Source organism: Culicoides brevitarsis, chromosome 2 (assembly GCF_036172545.1).
Source record: "Culicoides brevitarsis isolate CSIRO-B50_1 chromosome 2, AGI_CSIRO_Cbre_v1, whole genome shotgun sequence".
NCBI lineage: Eukaryota > Metazoa > Arthropoda > Insecta > Diptera > Ceratopogonidae > Culicoides > Culicoides brevitarsis.
In genome coordinates, this window is record NC_087086.1 from 15,046,045 (window position 1) to 15,062,844 (window position 16,800).

Here is a 16,800-nt window from a genome sequence, read left to right on the forward strand (position 1 = left end):
GAGTTTGAACCTCCAAACTCTGATTTTTTTGTTTCGTCAAATATCGACCCAATATGAACAGAAATCATCTTTAGAATGAATATTTATGCAATTTTAGGCTTAAAACTGATCAAAAAATGACTTGCAAAAAAAATCAGAGTTTGAACCTCCAAACTCTGATTTTTTTATTTCGTCAAATATCGACCCAATATGATCAGAATTCAACTTTTGAATGAATATTTATGCAATTTTAGGCTTAAAACTGATCAAAAAATGACTTGCAAAAAAAATCAGAGTTTGAACCTCCAAACTCTGATTTTTTTGTTTCGTCAAATATCGACCCAATATGATCAGAATTCAACTTTTGAATGAATATTTATGCAATTTTAGGCTTAAAACTGATCAAAAAATGACTTGCAAAAAAAATCAGAGTTTGAACCTCCAAATATCGACCCACTATGATCAGAAATCATCTTTAGAATGAATATTTATTCAATTTTAGGCTTAAAAGAATGACTTGCAAAAAATCAGAGTTTGAACCTCCAAACTCTGATTTTTTTGTTTCGTCAAATATCGACCCAATATGAACAGAAATGAGCTTTAGAATGAATATTTATTCAATTTTAGGCTTAAAACTGGTCAAAAAGTGACTTGTTAAAATTATCAGCATTTGTACTTCAAAACGCTGATTTTTTTGTTTCGTCAAATATCGACCCAATATGAACAGAAATCATCTTTGAATGAATATTTATGCAATTTTAGGCTTAAAACTGATCAAAAAATGACTTGCAAAAAAAATCAGAGTTTGAACCTCCAAACTCTGATTTTTTTGTTTCGTCAAATATCGACCCAATATGATCAGAAATCATCTTTAGAATGAATATTTATTCAATTTTAGGCTTAAAACTGATCAAAAAATGACTTGCAAAAAAAATCAGAGTTTAAACTTCAAAACGCTGATTTTTTTGTTTCGTCAAATATCGACCCAATATGAACAGAAATCATCTTTAGAATGAATATTTATTCAATTTTAGGCTTAAAACTGGTCAAAAAATGACTTGTAAAAAAATCAGCGTTTGAACTTCAAAACGCTGATTTTTTTGTTTCGTCAAATATCGCCCCTATATGAACTTAAATCATCTTTAGAATGAATATTTATTCAATTTTAGGCTTAAAACTGGTCAAAAAATGACTTGCAAAAAAAATCAGAGTTTGAACCTCCAAACTCTGATTTTTTTGTTTCGTCAAATATCGACCCAATATGATCAGAAATCAACTTTAGAATGAATATTTATGCAATTTTAGGCTTAAAACTGATCAAAAAATGACTTGCAAAAAAAATCAGAGTTTGAACTTCAAAACTCTGATTTTTTTGTTTCGTCAAATATCGACCCAATATGAACAGAAATCAACTTTAGAATGAATATTTATTCAATTTTAGGCTTAAAACTGATCAAAAAATGACTTGCAAAAAAAATCAGAGTTTGAACCTCCAAACTCTGATTTTTTTGTTTCGTCAAATATCGACCCAATATGAACAGAAATAAACTTTAGAATGAATATTTATTCAATTTTAGGCTTAAAACTGATCAAAAAATGACTTGCAAAAAAAATCAGAGTTTGAACCTCCAAACTCTGATTTTTTTGTTTCGTCAAATATCGACCCAATATGATCAGAAATCATCTGTAGAATAAATATTTATTCAATTTTAGGCTTAAAACTGGTCAAAAAATGACTTGTAAAAAAAGCATTTGAACAGCTGATTTTTTTGTTTGAACCTCAAAACGCTGATTTTTTTGTTTCGTCAAATATCGACCCAATTGAACAGAAATCAACTTTAGAATGAATATTTATTCAATTTTAGGCTTAAAACTGATCAAAAAATGAAAATCATCTGATTTTTTTGTTTCGTCAAATATCGACCCAATATGAACAAAATGAACTTTAGAATGAATATTTATTCAATTTTAGGCTTAAAAGTGATCAAAAAATGACTTGTATAAAAAATCAGAGTTTGAACCTCAAAACGCTATGATTTTTTTGAATTTCATCAAATATCGACTTGCCAATTGCAAAATATCGACCAATATCAACAGAAATAAATGAATTTTATTCAATTTTAGGCTTAAAACTGATCAAAAAAATGACTTGCAAAAAAAATCAGAGTTTGAACTCTGAATTTTTCGTTACGTCAAATATCGACCCAATATGAACAGAGAAACTGAATATATTATTCAATTTTAGGCTTAAAAGTGATCAAAAAATGACTTGCAAAAAAAATCAGAGTTTGAACCTCAAAACGCTGATTTTTTTGTTTCGTCAAATTCGACCCAATATGAATGAAATTTAAATTTTAGGCTTAAAACTGATCAAAAAATGATTCTTCAAAATTTTTTTTAGTTTTTCAGAGAATTAAATTTTATTTTATTCAATTTTAGGCTTAAAACTGATCGACTTGCAAAAATTTGAACCTCCAAACTCTGATTTTTTTGTTTCGTCAAATATCGTATGAACAGAAATTTTAGAATGAATATTTATCAATTTTAGGCTTAAAACTGATCAAAAAATGACTTGCAAAAAATTTTTTTGTTTCGTCAAATATCGACCCAATATGAACAGAAATGAACTTTAGAATGAATATTTATTCAATTTTAGGCTTAAAACTGATCAAAAAATGACTTGCAAAAAAAATCAGAGTTTGAACCTCCAAACTCTGATTTTTTTGTTTCGTCAAATATCGACCCAATATGAACAGAAATTTTAGAATGAATATTTATTCAATTTTAGGCTTAAAACTGGTCAAAAAATGACTTGCAAAAAAAATCAGAGTTTGACCCTTCAAACTCTGATAAATTATCAGAGTTTGAACCTCCAAACTCTGATTTTTTTGTTTCGTCAAATATCGACCCAATATGAAAAGAAATCAACTTTAGAATGAATATTTATTCAATTTTAGGCTTAAAAGTGATCAAAAAATGACTTGCAAAAAAAATCAGAGTTTGAACTTCAAAACTTGATGATTTTTCACAGTTTTCGTCAAATATCGACCCAATATGAACAAATTCAACTTGGAATGAATATTTATTCAATTTTAGGCTTAAAACTGATCAAAAAATGACTTGCATAAAAAATCAGAGTTTGAACCTCCAAACTCTGATTTTTTTGTTTCGTCAAATATCGACCCAATATGATCAGAAATCATCTTTAGAATGAATATTTATTCAATTTTAGGCTTAAAACTGATCAAAAAATGACTTGCAAAAAAAATCAGAGTTTGAACATCAAAACTTGCTGATTTTTTTGTTTCGTCAAAATCGACCCAATATGAACAGAAATCAAATGAATATTTATTCAATTTTAGGCTTAAAACTTCAAAAAATGATTGCAAAAAAAATCATCAAACTCTGATTTTTTTGTTTCGTCAAATATCGACCCAATATGAACAGAAATTGAATGAATAATTCAATTTTAGGCTTAAAACTGGACTTGCAAAAAAAATAAATCAGAGTTTTCCAAACTCTGATTTTTTTGTTCAAATATCGACCCAATATGAACAGAAATCAACTTTAGAATGAATATTTATTCAATTTTAGGCTTAAAACTGATCAAAAAATGACTTGCAAAAAAAATCAGAGTTTGAACCTCCAAACTCTGATTTTTTTGTTTCGTCAAATATCGACCCAATATGAAGAGAAATGAACTTTAGAATGAATATTTATTCAATTTTAGGCTTAAAACTGATCAAAAAATGACTTGTCAAACTCTGATTTTTTTGTTTCTGACCCAATATGATCAGAAATCTTCTTTAGATTTAATATTTATGCAATTTTAGGCTTAAAACTGATCAAAAAATGACTTGCAAAAAAAATCAGAGTTTGAACCTCCAAACTCTGATTTTTTTATTTCGTCAAATATCGACCCAATATGATCAGAAATCATCTTTAGAATGAATATTTATTCAATTTTAGGCTCAAAAAATGACTTGCAAAAAAATCAGAGTTTGAAAATCTGATAAGAAATCATCTTTAGAATGAATATTTATTCAATTTTAGGCTTAAAACTGGTCAAAAAATGACTTGCAAAAAAATCAGCGTTTTTACTTCCAATCGCTGATTTTTTTGTTTCGTCAAATATCGACCCAATATGAACAGAAATCATCTTTAGAATGAATATTTATTCAATTTTAGGCTTAAAACTGATCAAAAAATGACTTGCAAAAAAAATCAGCATTTGAACTTCAAAACGCTGATTTTTTTGTTTCGTCAAATATCGACCCAATATGATCAGAAATCATCTTTAGAATGAATATTTATTCAATTTTAGGCTTAAAACTGTTCAAAAAATGACTTTTTAAATTTATCAGAGTTTGAACTTCAAAACGCTGATTTTTTTGTTTCGTCAAATATCGACCCAATATGAACAGAAAAGAACTTTAGAATGAATATTTATTCAATTTTAGGCTTAAAAGTGATCAAAAAATGACTTGCAAAAAAAATCAGAGTTTGAACCTCCAAACTCTGATTTTTTTGTTTCGTCAAATATCGACCCAATATGAACAGAAATCATCTTTAGAATGAATATTTATGCAATTTTAGGCTTAAAACTGGTCAAAAATGGGTTGAAACTTGACTTGAAAAATTTATCACCATTTTGACTAATCAATGATTTTTTTGTTTGATTTGATTTGAATTAATTTTGATTTAATCAATTTTCAAATCAAAAAAAAAATCAGTTTTGAAAAATTTTTGATTGATTTGAAAATCAAATCAAATCATTATTTGATTTGTCTCTTAAAAAAATAAGATAATTTTTTTTTATTCTTGATTTTGATTTAAATGATACAAGCCTGTTTCGAAACTAAAACTAAATAATTCTAAAATTAATCAAAGTCAAGACGAGAGAATTTCAACAAAATTTATTAACTTGTAAAAACGGAAAAGAAACTTTCCTCAAAAACAAACATTTTTCTCTCAACAATTTCACTACATCTTCTGACAACCTCTCCGTTTTGTGATTTTTCTCGACCGTTATTTCCGTTAATCTCTTACAATTTTCCGCTACAATGCCCATCAATTCATCTCCAATCTCCGACGAATAATTAAATGTCAATTTTTCCACTCCTCTCACATTTTGAATCATTTTCTCAAAATTCTCCAATTTATAGTCATGATCCAGTTTGATGCTCAAAACTCTCAAATGTTCCATCGGAGGCCATTCCAGCAACGCTTCATTCGTAAAAATGTACTGCTCCAGATGCAATTCGGTCAAGTTTTGAAAATTTTTCAACGGAGGCACGTAACGAGAATCAACATCCGTATTTCGGATTGCCAAACATTTTAACTTTTGGAAATATTGATTGATCATTTGCAGGTGTTGCGAGGACAGAGGCATGTCCATTTCCAGAATTTCCAGGTTTGGGTAACTTTTAACTAAATTCTCGAAGCACATGAGACTGATAAGATCGTTATTGTTGAAGCCACACAAACGAAGTTTCCGCAAATTCGGGTTCAGATAAGGATCGTGAGCGAAAAAACAATTTCCTTGCGCCACGGATTTGAAATAATAGCTCAAGTCGAGTTCTTCCAGGTCGGTGAGAAATTGCAGAGGTTTCACGTAATCCATGCCACAATTGAGGTCGGTAACTTTTAGATATTTGATGAGATGGGAATAAGTGCTACGTGGCATCGTTTTGAAAACGTGCAATTTTACAACATTCAACGCAGGGAATTTCGATAAAATTTCATCCAAAAATTGAACGATTTGCGGTTCTTCGATTACGAGAAAAAGTTCCGTCATATTTGGACATTTCAGCTTAAAAAGATTCACGTAACAAGTCGAATCGATGGTAACTTTTAAGCTCTTCAACGTGGATAACTGCAAAGTTGTGATGAAATCCGTTAAATCATCCGTCAGCAGTTGACACTCCAAATTCAGTTCTTTCAAGTGCAAAATATCCCAAACGAGTCCTTTGAACATGTTGAAGGACGTTTTTGAGTACAAACTGTTATGCAGCACCAAATTTAACGTTTTTATGGATTTTGGAAGTGCTCCAAAGTCCTTCGTGGTGAATTGAAGCGTATCAAAGTTCAACGTAAGTTCCGTCAATTCCGGAAAATTGCTCAAAAAATTATTCGAATACGAAAAAAGTTGTTTGTAGTTGAAAAATTGCTCGAATTCAAGACTTTTTAATCCACGAAAATTATTTTCGAAAAAATTTTCTTTTGTTTTTTGGCAAAATCTGGCTTCGCCGCCAAAGACAAGTTCATGATATTCACGTTCTGTTTGAGCGAAAATCTTGGTTGGACCGGAATTTTCGGTAAAATTACAGAAATCGAATTTTAATCGACGATCACGGGCGAATTTTTGAGTCATCCATATTTCGTAGCACCAATAACGGCAAACCAGAGAGGCGATTCGTCGGTCTTCCGGCGTCAAGTAGGTGAAAAGGTGAATTAATAGCTGCAAGAGAAAAAGAAAAATGGGTTAAAAGGCGATTGAAGGTCAATGGCATTCGGGTTTTCTTTGGTGATTTGCTTACTTCTGGCGGTAAATCCTCGATATTTGTCATATTTTATGATTTTTTTGTGTTTTATTTGAAATATTTTGCATTTAAAATAAGTTTTTTTGATTGATTTTTGTTTTGTTTTTGTGCGGTGTTGTTGTTTTTATGAACGTTGCGCTACAACTAAGTCAGTAGAGAGAAAACAGATGATTCTGTGTCGTACATTAGAATGCATTTCATGTGACGTCACAGCATTAGGAGAGTGTTCAACATGCAAAATTTGCGCAATTTTTAAGTCAAGTTTTAACAAACTTTTGATGGATTTCTAAGCTAAAATTGAATAAATATTCATTCGAAAGATAATTTCCATCAAAATCTTCTTGATTTTTAAAGAAATAAAAAAAAAAAATTTTCCTTGACCGTTTTTCGAAAAAAAAATTAAAACGGTCATGAAATTTTTCAAGTCAAGATCTGAAAAACTTTTGATGGATTTCTAAGCTAAAATTGAATAAATATTCATTCTAAAGATGATTTTCATCAAAATCTCCTTGATTTTTAAAGAAATAAAAATTTTTTTTTCCTTGACCGTTTTTCGAAAAAAAAATTAAAACGGTCATGAGATTTTTCAAGTCAAGATCTAACAAACTTTTGGGAGAGTCAATATACAATATTTGCGCAATTTTTAAGAAGAAAAAAGGTCAAGAGATTTTTTCAAGTCAAGTTTTAATCAACTTTTGATGGATTTCTAAGCTAAAATTGAATAAATATTCATTCTAAAGATTATTTTCATCAAAATCTCCTCGATTTTTGAATAAATCAATTTTTTTAAATTTTAAAATTTAAATTGACTTCAAATTTAAAGCGGCCTTTAATGGAAATGAAAATAATCGCAAATTTAATATTTTACTGAATTTAACATTCAGCTTGTCGCCAGAATTCATACCATTCCGATTTCGCTGCGAGTTTCACTTGGATTTCCAATTGGAATTCTGAATCGATTGCTTACAGGGTATCAAATGATTTATCAATTTCAGCCGACTCACGTTGTGTTTACAAAAAAAAATACAGACGCTTTTTCATGTTGCAAATTTACCGAAATTAACTAAAAATTCGTGTTTTTCGATTAAAATATAAAATTTATTCTCAAAATGACTCATTTGAGCACAAAAGAGAACCTCTTGCGAATCGTGGATGAGATAGAAATTGTTGCAAAGTGAGTTTTTATCAAAATTTTCATTAAAAATCACAATTTTCAAATTTTCATTTTTTTCAGAGAATTAATTGAAAATTCAATCGCAACGAAACATCAAAAACTCTCCTCCGCCGACCACACACAACTCGTCGACTTGCTGATTTCCAAGGACAAAGACCTCAAAAGCACCCTTTTGGTGGCTCAGGAACAAGCGAAAATCGAGCAAAATATCGAAAAGTTACGGGCCGAAGTCGAAATTCAGGACCAAGAAATCTACCAGTTGCAGAAAAAACTCAAAGAAGCCGAACAAATTCTGCAAACCGCTCTTTTTCAGGCACGACAAAAACTCGACAGCATCCAAAAAGCCAACAAGCGTCCCATTCCCTCGGAAGATTTGATCAAATTCGCGCATCGCATCAGTGCATCGAATGCCATTTGTGCGCCGCTTACATGGACTCAGGGCGATTTGCGACGTCCGTATCCGAATGACGTCGAAATGCGACTCGGATTCCTGGGAAAAGCCGATTATGCGAGCGTCAATGGGGGCTTGCAGTATCAGGGCAACTTGAATGACATCAAAACGGGCAGTGGGGCGGGAGACGTGCCATCTGCCGCTCCAAATCAGTTTTCGTGGCAACCGTCGGGCGAGTTGCACATGTCAATGGGCAATAATAGTGTGCCGCTGGATACGAGATCGCACAAAGATGCGGCAGATGTGGAGGTCATGTCGACCGACAGTTCGAGCTCGAGTAGCAGCGATTCGCAGTAAAACTGCAAGTTGTTCGAATTTCGTATTTTTTATTTTATTTTTTTAATTCAATAAAAATTAATTTTAACATTTAATAGTTTTTTTTTATAATAAAACAACAAGAAAGGTCGTTACAAATATCAAATCGAAAAAATTTGCCCAAAATTAATTTTTAATAAAAAAAAAATATTATTTAAAAAAAATTAAAAAAAAAAAAAAAAAAATGATTTTATTAGAATTATTTTTTAATTTTTTTTTAAATTTTTTAAATGATTTTTAAAAAAATATAAGAACGCAAAAAAAAATATTTTTAATCAAAAATTAAAATAATTAAAGAATAAATTATTTAAATTAATTAATAGAATAATATTTTTTTAAATTTTTAACAAATATTTAACTAAAAAAACCGTAAAAATTATTTTAAATAATTAAAAAATTAATAGAAAATAAAAATTTAATTAAAATTAAAAAAAAATTAATTAATTATTTTTAAACTATTTTTAAAAAATTGTTAAAATCAAGTGTAAAAATCAAGTGAAGTTTGATAATAGAAAAAAATAATTCAATTAAATATTTTTTAAAATTAATATTTTTAATTAAATTATTGAAAATTTTATATTAAATTTTTGTAAAATTTTTTTGGCCAATTTCAATTTTTTTTTTTGAGCAGAATTTTTCGATTTGATATGGAGCGACCTAAAAGAATTGAACAATTTTTTATTCCTATCAACTACTAAGATCTTGGATCGTAAAATGTAAGCCATTAGCCTTTTTTGAGTCATAAACTTATCTAAAGTTATCGAATAGAGTTAAAAGTACGATAGGCAATATTCCTAGAAAATCTACCTGAATCTGATTTGTTAAAAAGTTAATTTTTAAAAATATATTTCATATTCGTCTGTCCTACGTTCGGATAGTTAGAGCTAAAAATCTTGTTGATAAGTTCTATTTCTCGCAGGTATTAGAGGTGTGTAAGTGTGGTGTATAAATTCTGGCAATGTAAAAGTATTTTCATTTGTATTTTTGTGTTTTTGTTGTGTGTAAATGATAAAAATTTGTAGTTGTCGTCTTAATTTAAGACAAGGAGCAACGATCACTAGTTTTATCGACAGGCGGTGGGGGCACATATTTGGGACTATCTTGCAAACTATTGAAAATGGCACGACTTAGTGCCTCGTCCTCCGACATGGTACCTTGCACATGTTCGACACTCCCATTTCCATTCGTTGTTGTTGGCGGCTGGGGGTCTGTGAGACGCGATAACGCTGCCCTCTGACGTCCCATATCGGGTCCGTCGCAGTGATGATCCAAGCAATGGCGATGCTTCAAGCAAAAGTTCAGGTTGCACGTGTGACACTTGATTGGCACGACTTCTTTCCGCTTGCAGTTCCGGTAGCTGCAGCGATTTGTGTAGATGCGACGTCGTTCCGAGACGCAAAACGAGTCGAGATGCCGCGAAACACTCTCGTCGGGCGATGCATTGGGCGGCGTGGGCACTGGCTGATTGCACAACGGGCAAATGGGGACTTGGTAATCGCGACGCCCCGAAGGACATCCATGCGCTTTGTAGCTAAAGTGCTCCGAGCAGTAAAAGTCGTCGCACGAATCGCATTTTATTGGTAAAAAATCCAATTTTCTACATGTTCGCTCGGCACAGTGATCGCCCAAGTCCGGAAATTCCATATTGTCCTTTGTTTAAATTTCTTTTTTTGCTACAAAACTCGCGAAAATGGTTAATTGCTGCAGTATGCTGACCTCTTTACGTGATCTGTAAATTCAAAAAGTATTAAATCGATAAACTCAATGTCAACTTTTTGCAATTTTACTTCCTGAACAAATCAAATTTGCTCGTAATTTGTCATTTTTTACCTTTCTTTCTCGAAATTTCCCGTGTTTGCCTTCCAAATTAGATAATTTCACAATCCTCGCCAATATTGAGTTATTTATTTTTACTTGCACGACTACTTCAGTGACTAGTCTACCTTCTACGAATCTTGCTAGAGAATGATGACTGACAAAATTTGGCTCCAATTATAAAGTCTTCAAGGGTCATGAGTGACGTGCGAGTTGAACGGCAATTGTGACGTGTGAAAAACAAAGAATTTCTGATCCGATTGAGAAAAAGTTCGCTATGTGAGGTTTGCCTTGCGAGAATTTTCGGATGGATTGTCAATGGGAACTTTGAGTCGGCTGGAATTGATATTGTTTTGGTATTTGAGAAAATTTTGTTGAAAGTCTTCGTTACTTGTAAGGGACGAGGTTTAAAAGTGCACTTTTAAGGTTTCATTGAAAATAATATGAGGGGAAAATTTCTCAAGTTTTTAATCAAAAAAAAATAATAATAATAACAATTAATTTTTTTTTTAATTTTTTGGAATTTTTTAAAAATTTATTTTTTTAAATTTTTTTTCAAAAATTTATTTAATCAATTTTCTTCTTTAAATTATTTTTTTAATTTATTTAATGATTAAATTTTTATTTTTTTATATTTCTATTTTTTTCATACAAATTTCCTTCTAAATTTTAAATAAAAATTTAAAAAAAATATATTTTTTAGGTATCAATTTTTCTATTTTCTTGAATTTCTTCAGATATTTTTTCATTTTATTTTAATTAATAATATATTTAATTTATTTATTTTTTTAATTGATATTTTGATGGTGTACAATTTTTTTTTGATTTGTTTTTAAAAAAAAATAATTATTAACTTCATACTTTTATAATTAAATAATTTTTTGGTTATTTTTTTCATTAATTTTTTAAAATTTTATTTTATTTATTATTTCATTATTAAATTTAATTTTTTAATTAATTAATTTCAATTTTTTAATACAAATTTTTACACAGTATTTTACTAAATCATTTAAGGTTAATATTTTTAAAATTTTTAATGCAAAATTGATAAAAAAAAAACCTAAAAAATTTTTAAGCTTCTTTATTTTTCTTATTTTTTTTTAAATATTTTTTTTTATTTTATTTTATTTTTTAAATTAAAAATTATTTACAAAAATGTTATTGATTCATTTAAAAAAATGTTAAATATTAAACAATTAATCTTTTCAAATTTAGAAATTTTTTTTTTTTAAATTAGTTCATTAATAAATTAAAATGTTTTTTATTAAATTTTTAATTTTTTTTTTCAAATTTTTTATTAATTTAATAAAAGATTATTTTATCTTATCTATTTATTACTAAAATTAATTTTTTAAATTAAATAATTAATAAATTTTAATTAAAATTAAATTTATAATTAACTAATTTTCTTTTAAATAAATTTAAGTTTTGACCAATTTGATGCAAAATTTGATAACGATAATTTTTAAACGACAGACAGACACAAAAACGTGCATTGGAGCAATTTTGTGTTAACATGCAGAACTGCCCTCACTTGACACATTGAATTTTTTGGTGACTGAGAGACTTGCTTATCAATAAATATCGAGGAAATTTGTGCATTGCTGCGAGAAAAGCGCAAATTAATGTGCTAAAACGACGGCATCACGTGTCATATATGTTCCGAAGTAATCGCAGAGAAAGTAATAATAATGTTCAAATGGCAAATAAGTCGTCGCTGGACCTAAATGACTTCGCAAACGGTGTTCCTGCCTGGCAGACGTGCAACTTTTGCAGCAGTATGGAAACCTTTCGAACATCAGCCGACTTTACAAAGTACGTCGCTAATCGCCTCTAATTATGTGTGAATGATTTTTATGTGAAAACGTAGCGTTTCGACGTTTTAATTGCTTTTTTTCGTCCGTATCAAGTGTTTGCGTGTGTTGTGTGATGGTGATGTGGCTTCTGGTTTTACGATTAAAAAAAACATAATTTTTTGTTTACTTTTTCAGACATCTGAGAGATCGGCATTGCAGTGTCGAAGGAGGATCGTTTGTTTGTCGTTACGGGTATAACGGAGTTTGCTCGTCGCTGCCTCTGGATGGCGTTTCGGATCGCGATTATGAGACGCATGTCGAGCGATGTCACGTAAATGCCAATGCGAAAGAGGCGGAAGTCAAGTGGTCCGTTTTTTCGGCAGCACAAAATCTGCCTGCTGTGCTAAATGATCCGAGTCGCGGCAAACAGGCGAATTTTTTCACGAAAAAATGGGGACAAGATTTTGTGGAAAAGGAGAAAATTTACAAAAGTCCAGCACTGCCGGATATCAAATGGGAGCATTTTGACGTGTACATTAGGAAAATTGGGAAACGGTATCGACGACACAAGCAGTTTGATTTGTTACCGAAGCTGGATCAGTCACCGAGTACTTCTAGTCCGAAGACGCTGGCGAACGAGAGTTTGGGCGGCGCTACCTTAGACGACATTCCAGGAATATTTTTTAAGACAGACATTGAATTACATCATCCGGCGACATTTGCACAAGTCTTTCCGGGCCTCGGGGAACAGGGAGAAGCGAAGACGAGTGGAAGGTTATTACAGGTGAGTTTTTTGTTTTTGAGGCAAGTGCAATAAGGAAAATTTTTTAGTTCATTTGGAAAAAGAAAGTGCTAAAAAGTTTTGTTTAAGAGATAAGAACTCATTCTAGGAGCTAAAAATTAATTTCGAGACGTAAAATGTTCATTTCGAGATCTAAAATTTAATTTTGAGGTCTAAAAGTTTCAATTTTAGATCTTGAAATTCATTTTTAGATCTAAAAATTTTATTTCGAGACCCTAAAGTTCATTTCGAGATCTAAAAATTTCATTTCGAGACCTCAAAGTTCATTTTGAGATCTAAAAATTTTATTTCGAGACCCCAAAGTTCGTTTCGAGATCTAAAAATTTCATTTCGAGACCTCAAAGTTCATTTCGAGACCTCAAAGTTCATTTTGAGATCTAAAAATTTCTTTTTGAGGTCTAAAAATTTCAATTTGAGACCTAAAAATTTCATTTCGAGATCTAAAAATTGCATTTCGATATCGAAAATTTCTTAAAATGAACTAAAAAAATTATTTCGAGATCTAAAAATTTTAATTCGAGATCTAAAAATTTCATTTCGAGACCTCATAATTCATTTTGAGATCTAAAAATTTAATTTCGAGACCCCAAAGTTCGTTTCGAGACCCCAAAGTTCATTTCGAGATCTAAAAATTTCAGACCTTTTCGAGACCCCAAAGTTCATTTCGATTTCGAGATTCTTTCGAGAAAAAATTTTTTCGAGACCCCAAAATTCATTAAAGTTCATTTCAAGATCTAAAAATTTAATTTCGAGATCTTAAAATTTTGATTCGAGATCTGAAAATTCATTTAAAAAACTAATTTTTCACTTTTTGCACTTGCCAAACTCAAAAATTTCAATTTTTAACCAAACTTTTTTTAAATTTTAGGAACGTTTAAGTCACTACCTCGACATCGTTGAAGTCCACATTGCCAAACAAGTCTCGCGTCGCTCATCTGCCTTCTTCCATGCCATGACCTCGCAAGATGCCATCATGGAGGAAATGAACCAAGCAGCTGCCAACGTCAAATCCCTACGTGAAAAACTGAGCGCCGTCGATCGCCTCCAAGTGCACGAATCCCTCAAACTCGTCAGCATGGCACAAATCAAAACGAACCAACGAAAAGTGCTCGACAAACTGAAACTCATGGTGCACGTGCACAAAACGCAACCGACAATTCAGCTGCTGCTCGGAACGCAGGACTACGTTGCCGCACTCGACCTCATTAGTGCTACTCAGGACATTCTAACCAAAGAACTCACAAGTATTCATTGTTTCAAGCATCTGCCATCGCAACTCGTCGAAATCGACCGCCTAATTGACAAAATGCTCGAGACGGAGTTTCAGCGCTACTCGACTGCGGACCTGAATCGCCCTTTATTGACGAAAGACGATCGTGTGCTGGACGAAGATAAGCTAATTTGCGTCGTGAGTGGCTTGTTGCGGAAGAAAAACTTTAAATTCATCGATAATTACAAGGACGAAGCAATCACGGCGATCCGAGCGGTTATCAAGGAAATGGTAATTAACCTCATAGCGACAACAGATGCGGAAATTTGTCTCACAGGTGCCGGGGAAGAAGCTCAAATACTGTCATTGAACGAATGGATGACGTTTTTAGACGTGGCACGGGATAAACTCTTGAAATTATTGCATCGGATAAAACTTGTGCACGACGTGATGCTCCAAACGACCGATTTGAGTGCGGGAAAGTACATTTCAGACATGAATTTTCACGACACCGAAGTTTTTCTGTCAGCTGAAGACCATAAACTAGTCGAATCCGCCTTGGTTGATCTCATTTTGTCCGTTTGTACTTATGTGCATGAACGATGTGCGAATTTGGTGTCAAATCAGCATCTAGAAAAAAATCCCGCGACGCCGGAGGAGATTTTGCGCCTAAGTGACTTGGTCGAAAGTTTGTGTTTGGGCTGTGAGGAGATATCTGGAGTGCAAACGGTACCACTAAAAGCTGCCTTGAAGCTTCACGGGAACCGTTTTGCCCAAAAATTCCATGCAGACCGTAAATCTAAGATGTTGACGTTGCTCGAAGCCGAAAGATGGAAACGTTGTGAGATCCCGTACCGCTTTCAGATGCTCATCAACGAGATATCCAAAGATAATTTCGTCGAAATTAACGTGAATTCGGAAAAATCGCCATCGCCCGTTCTCATGTTCGACGAACAGCCTTTCACGCTAGTCGGTGCCACGGTAATTTTGATTCAAGTCATTGTCGAATATTGCCTGTGTGCGAAACAGCTGCCTGTAATTGCCTCTCAACTGTCGCGAAACATCCTCGATCATCTTCGAACGTTCAATTCGCGTTCGTGTCAACTCGTTTTGGGTGCCGGAGCACTTCACAGCGCCGGATTAAAGACAATTACAAGTGCAAATCTCGCTCTCGTGTCACGCTCGTTGCAATTAATTGTCGGCCTCTTGCCACACATCCAACGACATTTCCAAAAAATCGATACGGCAGGCAACACGGCGCCCCCCTCCGTGTACGAAGCCCTCGAGAAAGACTACCAAAGTCACATCAAAGAGCTGGAAAATAAAATTCTCTCGATTATGTGTAGTTCCGTGTGCACGTCGCAGCTCCAAACGTGGGAAGCCAAGCCTCCGATACCGAGTCAAGCGTTCCGCAGCATTTGTCGGCAATTTATCAAGTTGCACGAAGCGATTGGACCAATTTTGCCGCAAACGCAAGTCAACACGATTTTCCAACAAATTCACAAGGACTTCAAGGACAAGCTGCGGGAACAACTGCTCAAACATAACATCGTCAAAAACGGGGGACCTCAACATGCGATCGTGACGCAGGAACTGTGCTTTTATATGGAGACGTTAAAAACGCTAAAAGTAAGAATTTTTATTTAAAAAAAAAATTAATTAATTAAAAAAAATATTTTTTTAGGTATTACCTGAGCAAGAAATACAGGACGAAAATACACTGAAAGACATTTGGCTGTAATAAAGTCGCCATTTTTTCATATCTTCACAAAAAAATCAAACAAAGTATCAAAAAATTGAATTTTTCACTTTGTAGCAGAGTTTTTTATTTAAATTTTTGTTTTGGTACTTATTTACTTACTTGAATCAACTGTGGCTTGTTTTAAACACTTTTAAATGCAATCTTTCCATTTTATAATTTTTATTTGTTTTAAAAGCATTTTTCTGTTGAAATGTTGTTGCTTAGTTCTAAAAATTTTTAAATAAATTTACTTTGTAGGGAACTTCTAAAGAAATAAAAAAAAGGAAAATTATTGAAAAAAAAAATTTTTTCTTGTTTTAATTTTAATTTTAGGTCCTTAAATGATTTTAGATAATTCTTAATCAATTGAAGGTTTGATTTTTTTAGAGAATTTTTAATGTCAAAATTAAAAATTTGAAAAATATTTTCATTAAAATTTCAAGTTTTAAAAATATTAAAAATTTTTATTTATAAAAATTTGCTAAAGTAATTATTAATTTTCTAATTATTTTTTAAAATTTAAAAAAAAAATAATATAAAAAATTTTTTAAGGCAATTTGAAAAATTCTCAAAGTATTTTAGCTTAAAAAAATGCAATTTTTAAAAAATAATTTAAAAACTTAATTTTTAGCAAAAATAATAATTTAATTAAAAATATAAGGTTTGTTTAAATTATCTAAAAATTATTTTATTAAAAAAATAAAAAATAATTTCAAAAAAAAATTTGAAAAAATTATTTAAATTGCCTTAAAATTATTTTATAAGTTTTTTTTTTTAACTATTAAAAAATTTAAAAAATTTTAATTTAATTTTTATTAAAAATTTAAAAAAAATTTAACTTTTTTTTCCGTTTGAAAATTATTTAAATATTTTATTTTGAAAATAATTTCAAAAAATTATTTTTGTATACTTTTCCCATATTTTTCATCAAATGTTAATTTTAAATAATTATAACTGCCTTGAAATCTAATTTAT

General features: G+C 31.1%; 4 protein-coding genes across 4 annotated transcripts; 2 read left to right on the forward strand and 2 right to left on the reverse strand.

Annotated features, from left to right (window-relative positions):
• Positions 1-4,881: 4,881 nt before the first annotated feature.
• On the reverse strand, positions 4,882-6,653 carry LOC134831175 (uncharacterized). The gene is made up of 2 exons (XM_063844837.1): positions 6,519-6,653; positions 4,882-6,439 (listed from the first exon to the last, which is right to left on the reverse strand). Exons 1-2 carry the CDS (start codon positions 6,546-6,548, stop codon positions 4,886-4,888), a joined length of 1,584 nt encoding a protein of 527 aa, XP_063700907.1. The 5' UTR covers positions 6,549-6,653; the 3' UTR covers positions 4,882-4,885.
• Positions 6,654-7,544: 891 nt separating this feature from the next.
• On the forward strand, positions 7,545-8,531 carry LOC134831026 (mediator of RNA polymerase II transcription subunit 4). The gene is made up of 2 exons (XM_063844660.1): positions 7,545-7,695; positions 7,756-8,531. Exons 1-2 carry the CDS (start codon positions 7,631-7,633, stop codon positions 8,441-8,443), a joined length of 753 nt encoding a protein of 250 aa, XP_063700730.1. The 5' UTR covers positions 7,545-7,630; the 3' UTR covers positions 8,444-8,531.
• A 759-nt stretch (positions 8,532-9,290) lies between these two features.
• LOC134830729 (AN1-type zinc finger protein 2A) lies at positions 9,291-10,468 on the reverse strand. Its single transcript, XM_063844296.1, has 2 exons — positions 10,292-10,468; positions 9,291-10,190 (listed from the first exon to the last, which is right to left on the reverse strand). Exon 2 carries the CDS (start codon positions 10,103-10,105, stop codon positions 9,497-9,499), a length of 609 nt encoding a protein of 202 aa, XP_063700366.1. The 5' UTR covers positions 10,106-10,190; positions 10,292-10,468; the 3' UTR covers positions 9,291-9,496.
• A 1,420-nt stretch (positions 10,469-11,888) lies between these two features.
• Positions 11,889-16,083, forward strand: LOC134830153 (vacuolar protein sorting-associated protein 54). The gene is made up of 4 exons (XM_063843543.1): positions 11,889-12,091; positions 12,268-12,856; positions 13,743-15,713; positions 15,769-16,083. The coding sequence occupies exons 1-4, from the start codon at positions 11,934-11,936 to the stop codon at positions 15,823-15,825; spliced, it is 2,775 nt and encodes a 924-aa protein (XP_063699613.1). The 5' UTR covers positions 11,889-11,933; the 3' UTR covers positions 15,826-16,083.
• The last annotated feature ends 717 nt before the right edge of the window (positions 16,084-16,800 follow it).